The 13,145-nt window shown below is 34.3% G+C and overlaps 1 protein-coding gene across 1 annotated transcript in view; it reads left to right on the top strand.

Annotated features, from left to right (window-relative positions):
* Positions 1–13,145, top strand: part of MAST4 (microtubule associated serine/threonine kinase family member 4) — a 769,506-nt gene that overhangs the window by 681,231 nt on the left and 75,130 nt on the right. Inside the window, 3 exon segments of the mRNA XM_074282373.1 lie at positions 42–196; positions 3,976–4,051; positions 5,748–5,957. Of these exon segments, the coding sequence (XP_074138474.1) occupies positions 42–196; positions 3,976–4,051; positions 5,748–5,957 (441 nt within the window).

Here is a 13,145-nt window from a genome sequence, read left to right as displayed (position 1 = left end):
GGATGCACAAAGATAACCTAACTTGGCTGGTCTTGTTGCAGTCATCGTGTTCCTCCCAGGAGAAGTTGCATCAGTTACCATACCAACCAACACCTGATGAATTACACTTTTTGTCAAAACATTTCTGCACTGAAAGCATCGCCACTGAGAACAGATGCAGGAACACTCCAATGCGCCCCCGTTCTCGAAGTCTCAGGTGACTTTTAGCTGATTTTTTTTTTTTAACTGGAAAATTATTCTTATGGATTGGCTGATTTCTTCTGGGGTAGTGACTCTCAAATTGTGGTCTGGAGGTCGCTGAAGCCCTTTTAGAGGTCTGTGATGTCAAACTCTTTTCTTAATAATAATAATAATTTCTTAATAATAATAAGAATAATTATTCTAATTTGGTAAATATTGAGAGAGATACAATTCACATAAACAAAAATTCTTTGAGGTTAGAAATTCTCAGTTTTTTTAAGAATGTATAAAGACCTTGAGACCAAAATGTTTGAGAACCTGTATTCTAGAATCTTTTTGTATGTTTTCTTTTTTTTCCTAATTCCATTTTGCAGCATGAGTTAGATTTCTTAATTATTATGAATGCAATATTTGTTCACCTAAAATAATCCTATTAATCATCATTGGAAGACATTTTTTAGTCATCAGAATTTCATTACCAATTTTCACTTAAGATTCAAGACCTTCCCCTAGTATTTTAAATCATTGGAATTTTCAGGACAAGATAAATACAAATAATTCAATTATGTTTTCAAGAGTTGTTGTCTTAATCTTTTTGGTTTTTAAGACTTCCTTGAAAGCCAAGGTCAGCTAGACAAGATGATACACATCTATAATCTCTACTATTGTGGAGGCTTAGGTTGAGCTCCAGAGTGATGAGTTGCAGTATACTAAAGTTAATTTGGTATCTGCGTTAAATTCAGAACCAGGTTGCCTTAGGAGAGGCAAAACAACCTAAAATTGGAAATGCAATAAATCAAATAAATCTCATACCAATCAAAGTGAAGTCAGGCCATGTACTTCAGCCTAAGTGGAAAAAAGAATGCTTTTACTTAGATACTTTAGATCTCACTAACATATTGTGGATATTCTCCACGTGCACACCTTCCCACCCTATGTAACTTATTAGTGTTCCCCTACCAAAGAGGAATAGAAGTCTTTCTCTTGATCTCTTGACTTTGCCTAGATAAGTATGAAACATCTTGGTGGTCCTTCAACTATCTCTCACTCTTAGCACAGGAGTAGCCCATGTCTTTTCTAAGTAAAGCATCCCTTTGATTATATTTTTTACATAACAAGTTTAAATCAATAAAGGTCACATTTTATATTATACATTATTCTTCATTCAGGATTGATCCTCTAGACCTGTGATTTCATCAGTGTGGGTCACTCCCTCTTTCAACACATATTTGCAACTTAATTATCTTAGAACATGAATTATTTGCTCAGGGTCATGTGACAGAAGGTAAAACTGGAATTCCCATCTTTCTGAATCTGAAAAAAATTTTGTATACACAATTACAAGGCAGCTTCTCATGGATAGAACTTTAGGTTTCCTTATTTTGGGCATTTCTATCTTCTCTCTCTAATAAGATTCCTTTGCCATGTTAAAGAATCAGCTGATTTTTTTTAACATTAGAGTCCTGAATTTTCTATGGAAAATAAGTGGAATAAATAAACACATGAACAGATGAGTAAGTGAATGAATAAAAGTATACATAAATAAAATACTGAATTTTCTGGGCCTCACTGAAATATTATTTTAGCTGAAATATGATCTAATGGCTTGAATCCATTCTCTGGCTAATTCTAAAGTTTCGTTTCTTTTCTTTTCTTTTCTTTTTTAATAGTTTTTATTTACCAGATATATGCATGGGTAATTTTACAACATTGACAATTGCCAAACCTTTTGTTCTAATTTTTCCCCTCCTTCCCCCCTCCCATGGCATGTTAAATATGATAAAGTATAAATTAAATACAATATATGTATACATGTACAGTTGTTTTGCTGTACAAAAAGAATCAGACTTTGAAATAGTGTACAATTAGCCTGTGAAGGAAATCCAAAATGTAGGTGGACAAAAATAGAGAGGTTGGAAATTCTATGTAGTGGTTCATAGTCATCTCCCAGAGTTCTTTTGCTGGGTGTGGCTGATTCAGTTCCTAATCCTAAAGTTTCAACAACTGGAGGAATTTAGGTTCACTTTTGGCTTTTCATTTTTTGAGTTTTTGGTCTTTTTTTTTTTTTTTTTGGCTTTAGGATTTTTTTCTTTTTTAAAAATTTTGAAAAAAAATAAAATGTTCTTATGTAATGAATGTAATCTCATAGTTAAATTAACAGTGCTACAGCATTTATTATATAATGCAAAGGATGTATTTAAAAAATCATACCTGAGATTTCAAGACAAGTTTATTTAATAATAGCTAGCATTGTAAGGATTGAAAAGTACTTCACAAACATCTCATGATATCCTTACAACAATCCTGGGAGTAGGTGTGACTATTTACTGATGAGGAGGCTCAAGCAGACAGTCATTAAATGACTTTAGTTGCAGTGCTAGTTTAAGCGTTGACTCCATGCCCAATACTATTCATTATGCTACATATATATATATATATATATATATATATATATATATCAGTGATACACAGGGGAAGTGTATATTCTACCAAATATTTTGTGGGCACTCTTACTTAGCTTTAATCACTGAATAGATGCTGTCACAGGCAAACTGAGACCTGTTAAAGACCTTAGATTAAAACGATCAAGATCTCTCATTGCATCCAGGGCCATCTCCAGTTGTCCTGATCTATATGTGGCCATTGGACCTAGATGACTATAAAGGAGAAAGTGTGGAAGGTCACCATAAAAAGCTCACTCAAATCCAATTCACTTGCATGTCATGACATCATCTCTCATTTCAACTTCAAGAATGAAGGACAAACAGCAGTATCCATATTATTTTTTATTTAACAAAACTTCACAGATATGTTAGGAAGTATATAATACATCAATTAAATAGAAAATCCATATACCTTTAAAAAAAAAAAGGTAGAGAGAAAGAAGATGTAACTTATTATAGGGTAGACTAAAAAAAAAACCCAGAATTTCAGAACTGGAAAAAACCTCAATAGCCACCTACTTTAACCCATACCTGAAAAAAAAAAAAAATCTCCCCTCAGTGTCACCAACCAATTTCTGCTTGAAGCCCTCAGTAACATTGAGCCTACTGTGTCTCCAATGTAGCTGATTCTATTTTTGGAAAATTCTAAATGTTAGGAAATTCTTCCTGACTTCAAAACTAAATTTGTTCTCTTTGCTACTTCCCTCTATTGTTTTTAACCCTGCCCCAGGGGATAAAGAAAATAAATCTAATCTTTCTTCCACATGGTAGTCCTTCAAACTCTTGAAGACAACTAGCATTTGACTCCTCCCTTACTCCCAATGGACTCCATGTTATGGTACTTTCTTTTAATATTAATAACTAATTAGATTTAATAAAATTCTTTAAAAATTTTTAATTTTAATTTATGGAGTAAAACAAGTGTTTTCATTTTTAATTCTATTTTTCATGTATGGAATTAAAAACTATTTTATGTTAAGGTGCATTTTGTTTTGGATGCCTTTTTAATTGCTTCTTCTAAGCTACTTTCATTAGTCTTATGACAAACAATAAAGCCCAATCTAACCAGATAAAATTGCTGCTCCCTGTATTGTGTACAAATGTAAAGTTCTTTTGTGGAATCCCATCTTTTCTGTCTCTCATGTACCATTCAGTAGTTTTAGGCACTATTTAAAGTGTGTATTTATGCATACACACACACAAATGGCTGATTCTGTAGTTTATTATAAAATCTGCTTTTGTAACGAAGGCTGCATAGTATTTTGCATGCAAACAGATTGTTTATAAATATGAAACCTCCTTTCATTACATGCTGTGACAAGTTTAAAAGGATAATGTGCTTCACTTGCAGCCCTGGACGTTCTCCTGCCTGCTGTGACCATGAAATAATTATGATGAACCATGTCTACAAAGAAAGGTTCCCAAAGGTAATGAACTGTGTTTAAAATGCACAGCAACTCTAGTAACATGCAGTGTAGGTTTTAAGTATGTGTATGGTGGTTTTGTTATTGGAAGTAATGATCCAATCCAGTAATGAGTTTCATAAAGCAGGCACCAAACTCTTATTAGAAAGATAAAATCACTATAATTTTAAAAATACTGTTGAGAACTGACCCCTCTTTTTTAGGTATTACTGAACTGCTTCTAAAATTATTATTATTATTATTTTTTTTTTTGTTATATACACTTTGGGAGGCTATTGTTCAGTAGGTTTTATTTAAAGTCAAAAGTCACTTCTGGTCCCTTTCTATTATCTGTATTCTAGGAATAACTTGTTATGCCATGAAAAGCTCTCTTTTTTTTTTTCTCCTTTCCTTCCCATAACCTCATGGGTTATCCACATGCATAGATGGAATGAGTTTTGGATTGTTTTCCATTTCTTTCTCCCTATCTCTCCCTAACCCCATCTCCTGTTACATCCTCCTTACTTCTTTACTCATTATGGTTTGAAAGTTAATTATTGGCTTAGATCTGAAAGTGAAAAGTGTCATTTTGCTTGTTAGGTCTTAGAATAAGAGTTAGATCATCATAAAGAGATATGACATATTCATCTCTTATCATTGTCCTCATTCCCCAAAACAGTTTGGATTTTTGGGAAGAGGGGTAACCGTTGGAAAATCCTTCATTTTCCTCCCATTTCAGCCCTCCCACCCTTGTAACCCTAAGGAAAGGAACAAAAGGAAATCTTTGGTTTCATAAATCAGGTGCAGAGTGCTTATTATTTTTAATGAGTCCAACATTGATGTCATTGATTAAAACAGTTTGAGCTATTTATCACATGTCAGTTGTTCAGCAGGAAAGTAGCCCCTAACTCTACATAGAAATTATTTGCTTTATTGGGGAGAAAATGGGTGTTAAGGGAGGAAGAAGATACCAGAGAAGGGGAGGATAATAGTTTTTGATTAGGGATATCTTAGCTCTGAAGTCAAGATTAGTCAATAGGTGATTAGAAGGAATTGAATGAAATTGGAAAGTGAAATCCTAGAGGATTTACTAAGACAATCTTCTTTATATGAGATATGTTTCAGGAATGAGGATTGCAAAGATAACAAGAGATGTAGCATAGCCTGGTGGATAGAGATCTGTCTTAAGTGGCCGGAGAACTTGGAATTAATTCCCACTCTGCCACATATGCAAGTCACTTGACCACTTTGTGCTCTAGGCAACTCTTTATAAATAACAGGGAAGATGCCAGTACCTGCACTGCTCTAAGGAGTTTTCTCACCTGGGAGTTCTCCATAATAAAGAAATCACCAGTCCTGTTCCTATCCTTATGACAGTCCCTTAAAACAATACCAACAAAAATTATTGGGCATTTTTGGCAAACCATATGGAGTAAGACCAGTGAAGAAATGAAGGCATCCCAGTGCTTGCACATTGAGCTGTAGGGAAACTTACATATTCCATTATTCATTTGATAGATTGCAAGCCAGGGAATATGAATGGTTAACATTCCATATTATTGAACAATATTATAATATGTTAGTATTTTTATATTCTTAATATTTGTTCTTAAAAATAACCAGAGTCTTCAAAAATATTAATTTATCATGATAACACAATTGGAATATACATGGGCATGTTATATCAAACCTGTTATTTTTTTTTCCCTTCATTAAATAGGCTACAGCTCAGATGGAAGAGCGTCTACAGGAAATTATCACCAACTATTCTCCTGATAATGTCCTCCCCTTGGCAGATGGAGTGCTTAGTTTCACCCACCATCAGATCATTGAACTGGCTCGAGATTGCTTGGATAAATCGCACCAGGGCCTCATCACCTCACGATACTTCCTCGAATTACAGCACAAATTAGATAAGTTGCTACAGGAGGTATGAACCATTCATCGTATAGAGATAATTATCTTGCTGAAAAATTATATGAGAACCCTTGCTTAAAAGTTATGGCAATGAAGTTGTTGCGGTTGCTGTCTCAAGGAAAAAGAACTAGATGGTGGAGTGCTATAAATTCATACTGGTTGTTTTTTAATGTAATTAAAAAGTTAATGCAGTAACCTTTATGGAAACCTCAGGGCCCAACAATGTATGACTCTAGGATAAGTGGATTGTGAAGGATTTAGAAGCAGTCATTTTTTCCCCTAGTCCGCAAGTTATAAATTGCCTGTGTATATGTGCATGTCTTTATGAAGCAATCTTGTACTAATATCTGAAAAGGGTAAATGGAAAAGCACCAGCTTCTTCCAGGCCATATGTCCTGTTAATTAACCTGCATGGTGTTAGGTAGCAAATGGCAAACCTTAAATCAACTCTTATTCTTAAAAAAAAAAAAAAAAAAAAAAAAAAAAAAAAGCATCCCATTTCCAAAATGAAAGATAAAGAGAGGGCCTGTCTGAGCCTAACACTTGCATGCATAACTCTTGATAATACCTCTAGGAATGTGTGTGACAAGTTGCTGAGGGGTATGGGGAAAGTGGGAGAGTTGAGTGGACTAAAGCAATAAAAAAGTTCTAAATAACTGAAGCAGATCAACCACAAATAAACCAGTAATCAAGTATATTAGATGCATTTTATCTAAATGTATTATGGGAAACAACACTGACCCTGTTGTGACATCATTCAAGGTTGTACTCTCAGCACATAAATATATGTAAATAAGCATGATGAACAATCTCTTCATAACTGAATCTTAGGGGAAATTTTTGGTAGGTAGTATGTGTGCTAGGCCACATGTCAGCTCACTACTAAAGTATGCTTGATTTAACAACAAGCAATAATCTAATCCTGTTGCAGTTTTTAATTGAAAGGGCTAGTCAAAATCATAACAAAGAACCTATGTAAATGACTTTTGATTCCCCTAGGGGCAATTGGAATTTTTTTTAATGGCAAGCTTCTAATTGGAAGGTTATAACTTAAGGCCAAAAATACTGCCAATAAGCTTTGTGGCCAAGGTTTCCTTTAATTCAATTGCTCTTTTTTTGTTTTGTTTTGTTTCTCAGTATTTGGGGGAGGGGGGAGAATCGGGGTTAAGTGGCTTGTCTAAAGTCTCACAGCTAAGTGTCTGAGACTGGATTTGCACTCATATCCTCTTAACTCTAGCCCTAATACTCTATCCACTGTTCAACCACCTGCCCCCTGCTCTTTTCCATAGTATCCCTAGTATTGCCAGATTGGTCTTATGTTTCCTATCATATAACCTAAATATCTAAGTACCATCCATTGAACATGGGTACTTGGGCCTATTTGTATGAAGGAGAATGATCAGAAACCTTCCCACCCCTCAAAACACACACACACACACACACACACGTATGTGGACATCCTTATTCTTAATAACAAATAGATTGTTTTCAGCTTTTATTCATAAAGGTGAGCTGTGATGAAGTTACCAGATGTGTTTTATATTACTCAGTAAACATTTATTGAGTGCCTACTATAGACTGTACTAAGTAATAACTGGGTAGACAAAGAAAGGCAAAAGATTTACCCTTATGAGTCTAAAGGGCTGGACAAGATATAAATAAATGATGTACAAATTAACTGTAGACAAACTAGAAATTATTAATGAGGGAAGACATTTGTATTAAAGGGGGTCAGGAAAAGCTTTCTAGAAAAAATAAGTTTTAACTGGGGCTTGAAGGAAGCCAGGAGGCAGAGATGAGGAGGGAGCACATTTTCAGAGTCGGGAGCTATACTGTCTTGTGTGAGGAACAGCAAAGAGGCCAGTGTATTGGATCAGGGTACACCGAAAGAGGGAGTACAAGGTGTGAAGGTTATAGAGAGCCAGTGGGGTTTATTGATTGCGGGTGAAAGGTAGGGGGGAGAGGGTGAGCTGCACTTAGAAAGATCCCTTTGACAGCTGAGTGAAAGATGGACTAACTGAGATGGTAACAGAGGAGAGAAGGGGACGGATTCAAGATGTTATATGCAGTTAGCAAGGCTTGACAATATATGGTAAGACAAAGTAAGAATGATTCCCAAATTTTGAGTCTGGACAACTTGGAAGGGGAAGAGTTTGGGAAAAGTTGATGAATTCAGTTTTAAACATATTGAGTTTGAGATTCTATTAGATGTCCATTTAGAGACATCCAGGAGGCAGTTAAAAATACAAGACTAGAGGTCAGCAGAAAGGTTAGGGATGGATAAATAGAGTTAAGAATCATTAGCATAAAATAATAATGTAATCCATCAGAATTAATTAAATAATCAAGTGAAATAATATAGAGGCTAAAGAGTAGAAGGACCCAGGAGAGAATCTTTAGGTACATTCCCAGTTAGGAGTGACCTGAATAAAGATCCAGCAAAGGAAACTGAGTGGACAGATAGGTAGGAGAATTAGGAGGACTAGTGTCCTGAAAACCTAGATAGAAGAAAAGAGATTATCAATCAAGAGAAAGTGATTACCAGCCACAAAGGCTACCTACAGAGAGGTCAAAAAGGATAAGGACCAAGAAAAGTTGAGAGACATTTAGTAATTTTGGAGATAGCAGTTTTGGTCGAATGTTGAGGTTGTAAGCCAGTCCATAGAGTTACAACAAAAGTAAGTGGAAAGGAAGTGGAGACACCGATTTTAGAGGGCTTTCTGAAAAATCTTAGTCACAAAAGACAGTAGAGATGTAGGAAAAAAGCAAGAATGGATGGATCAAGTGAAGGGTGTTTTTTGTTTTTTGTTTTTTTATTTTTAAGAAAGGAAGAAATATGATCTTATTTGTAGGCAACAGAGAAGCAGCATTTAGAAGGGCAGAAATTGAAGTTTAAGAGTAAGCCTAGTGGAGGAAAAAAATCTTTTGGAGAAAATAGGCTAGAATGCATGTAGAAAAACTTGCTTTGATGATTAAAGGGCCACCTTATTATGTGATAGATATCTGAGTGAAGGAGGAAATAGTGACCGAAGGCATGATATAAGAAGAGGAGGAAGGGACAGAGGGGACCTCTCAGTGTATAGCTTCAGGTTTTTTCAATAAAATGTGAAGCCAAGATTGTTAATTGAGACCAAGATTGTTAATTGAGACCAAGATTGTTAATTGAGATGGTGGAAGAAGGGAAATTTGAGGAGGGATGAAAAGGTGTAGGGGATACTCTGCAGTGGTTAGTGTAGAGCTAATTGGTAAGGTGTAAAAGAATTGCTTTGTAACTGTGAGGACCTAGTCGAATTATGTATCAAATTAATAGTGGACCCGGTCAGCCTGGTTTCATGATTGTCTACTATTTGTTTAGTGGCTGGTGTGTGCCAATGATTGTAGTAAAATTCACTATTCAGGTTTTTTTTTTCTCCTCACATTTCTATCTGCCATAAACTTGCTAGCCTGTTTCATGGATGAATTTCTCTATACCAGGAGTAAAGTCTGGAATGTTCTGAATTGACATTATAATGGATGATGACCAAGTCATCATTTATTGATTTTTTTTTTTTATTTGGGTAGAGACAAATGTGTATTTGTAGCATAGTAGTCATTCCCTGGCCATAAGAACATTTTTTTTTTTTTTTTTTTTTGTGCTTCATTGTAAGCTCCTTGAATATAGAAATGGTTTCATTTCTTGTAATGGTATCCCCAGCAGTTGCCCTGCCTGGCACCCAGCAGTTGCTTAATAAATAAAATTTTAAAATGTTGACTCCTTGATGGGATTGATTTCTCATACATGCTCCAATCTTAACGGATAAACATTTCTTTTCACCATTTTACTTTTCAACAATTAAAACTCTCTTCAGAACTACATTTACCATAGATAAACACTAAGGACTGAAAATGTTAAGAACAAAACAGAACACAGACAAAGGTGCCCTTAGTAGAGCTGCAGTGTGGGAACATAGCTTTGGTTTTCTTGTAGTATTATTGTTGGTTCCCAGCTGTGACAGACATTCAGGGGATTGCAGCATTTCCTATAGCCTCTTAATGCATTGTTCTATTCTTTTGCATAACTCAGGAAAGTGTCCCCCTGGGCTTTGAGCGGTGTGATTTTAGCTAGTGCTTTTTTAAAGTTCTGAGGTTGAGGTCAATTCAAACTGAATGTTATTTTGGATGTCTCAATCATTTTGCTTAGGTGTGTTTGTGAACAGAAGATATAACCTACTATCAGATCTGGGTTACAATTTTATTTGACCAAGGCTTAAAAAAGAAACGTGTTCACAGTATCTATTCATGTTCTCTTTTAGAACATTGCTGACAACAAGAAACAAATGTTTCTCTTCTCAATTGTAGTTCTCTTTAAAATTGAATTTAAAAAAATCAAAGCTACTATAGTTTCTTTCCCCTTTTATTCAATTGTAAAATTAGTAGATAAAATTTTCTTTGAGTAATACCTTCTGTCTTTATTTTACATGGTAATTCTTGGAAGTAGAAAGGAAATTAATATGCATTTTTGTGGTTTTTATGATAGTGTTTCCATAACTTAAGCAGTTTAATTAGCTAAACCCTTATTTTTCTTCTTCAAAATTTACCTTTTCTTATGCAAAGTCCTTCTAATAGCTATTAATATTTTGTTCAGTTTTTCGTGTTGTTCTTAGATACATGGAACAGTGATAGCATTATATGAGATAAGAACCTCATTATGCAATTTCTATTGTCAACATAAAAGGAAAAGGAATTTAAAAAATATATATATACGAACAAGGAGATGATGATTATCTTTGAGAAGGAAGAATAAATAAATGGCTTCTTGGTTTTTATGTCTCACAGAGGCTGTCTTTATTGAAGATAAAAAGTTAGAAACTTTAAGTGTAATTTAAGTCTTTATGAAAGTCTCCTCCATAGATGAAAAGAATCTTAGAAAAGTTAGATATGATGATAAATCTCTAAAGAAAATTGAATGGGAATAAAAAAAAAAGAGTATACCTTTTTTCCTCATATAAATATGGCATCGTCACAAAAATTGACCATGTATTAGGGCTTAGAAACCTATTAAATTCACCTTTATCATACAAGAAAAATAACATTTAATAAAGGTCCATGGAAGCATAGATTACAAATTAATTGGAAACTAAATAATCCAAATCCAAAGAATGAGTTAAAATTCTCTCTCATACTTCCTTCTTAGGAATATACTTAGTTCTCCCATTATTCACCAATCATCTTCTTATTTTATCTTTTCAACATTTGCTTGCACTTTTTTAAAATTTCTGTGTGCTTTTTTATATGTAGCAATTAACAAACTATTAATCAATTAGCAAATTAACAAAGAAATTAATTTAAAAATTAATAAGCTCCTTCTATAAACACAGTACTGTACTGGGCAGATATATGTCCTCCCCTCAAGGAGTTTACAATCTAATTGAGAGACAATTACAAGGGAAATGTGATGTATACCAATGAAAAGTCCAGGCAGAAAGTTATGGGAAATTTCAGGAAGGAAACAGAATTTTGAGCAGGAGCACTTGAGAAGGATTTAAGTAGACAAGGATTTCAACCAGCTATTACAGAGCAGAGTGTCCATTCAAGGGATATAGAGGAAAACTATAGTACATAGACTAAAAATAGAGCTGCAAATGATTTAATTTGGCTTAAATGTCAACTACTAGTGAGAGTTGATAAACAAGCTTATGAAGAGTCATATATATCTCAATATCTCTGTATATATGATGGAAAGATGCTTAAAGTTTTTGGGTAGAGAATTGGCATAATCAGGGTTGAATTGCATTAGAATGATTAACTGACAGCAATGTAAACATTGAATGGAGAAGGAGAGAATAGAGGAAGAAAGACCATTTATAAATCTTCCCACCAATACCCCCCAAAAGAAACAAAACAAAATATTATGGAGGTCCAACTAAGAGGTAAGATAGGATAGTAGAAGTAAAAGAAACAAAATTACGTGTAAGAGTTATTTCCCAGATAGACTTGACAGCTCTTCACACCTGATTGGGGTGTGATAAGGTAAGAATAAGAGAGTAAAAGAAGTGAAGGATGCCTCTGAGGTTGTGAGACTAGGTATCAGGTAGAACTATAGAAATAGAATAAAAGGAAAAAAACAGTGGAAGTGAAGAAATAAAGATTACACATGGTATTTGCTTGATGAATCTTCTAGATTCTAGCCCCTGTACTCTCTCCATTGTACCACCTAGCAGAATAGAGAATTGAGATTCTAATATGAGGACCTCAATCTTCCATGTATTCATACACACATTACACACACACATATATGCATGTGTATGTATGTATACAGACATGTCTATATGTGTTTATGTATATATGTATACATGTCTATGTGTGTATGTATTTCTGTATATTTTCTATTTGTATTTTATGAATGTCTCTGAATCTGTATATGTATATATCTAAACCTGTACATTGCATGTATATATATATGCATGCTTTGCACATAGACACGGTTGTATGTAAATGTCTATTTAACTGTCTGTTTATGTGGTTTTTGCCAGATTCCTTTGGTGCTAGTGCCTTACATGTCTTGTTTGTCCAAAGTCTTTTGTATGTTGACTTCCCATTTCAATGTGAATTCTATAAGAATAATGATGAGTTTTTTTACCTTTCTTTTTATTTCTAGCCTTAGCCTAGAAGATAGTACATTATAAGCATTCAACGAAGTCTTTGTTGACAATCTGAAAAGGTTCTGCATAATACAGTTCAGTGTTTTGTTCTGGATAACTCATTTTGGATCTGGGTTTTGCTTTTTACAGAGAAACTTTCTGTGTGGTCCCAAATAGTTCTGTTGTACAATTTAGTCACCACAAATAATTGCACCAATACACTTTTCCTTTATTTCTTGATCTGTTGATCTAGAGCCTGGTTATAATAGCAGAAGAAAAACTTCTAATCAGTGGATACATACCATTGACCCAGTTGCACACAGCAACCTGGGCTTAATCATGCTGGTATTTCAGGATTAGAAGCCTCAGAGAGCTTGAATTAGCTTTTTTTTAATCCTTAGGAAAATTAAAGCTCTCTTTTTTTTTTTGATGGTACCTATGAAATTGAACTTTTTGATTCTTTATATTCTGTGATTTTCAAAAAAAAAAGTGCTTACCAAGTTTCATATCATAGCAGTTACTGTTTTAGAACAGGAAGGGACCTTCAATTGGTATACTTTCCACTGTTCCTTATTGCTTCT

The sequence above is a fragment of the Sminthopsis crassicaudata genome, chromosome 1 (genome assembly GCF_048593235.1).
Source record: "Sminthopsis crassicaudata isolate SCR6 chromosome 1, ASM4859323v1, whole genome shotgun sequence".
NCBI classification, from domain to species: Eukaryota; Metazoa; Chordata; class Mammalia; order Dasyuromorphia; family Dasyuridae; genus Sminthopsis; species Sminthopsis crassicaudata.
The sequence above is the reverse complement of the archived record's forward strand: the minus strand, read 5'-3'. Positions and strand labels throughout refer to the sequence as shown.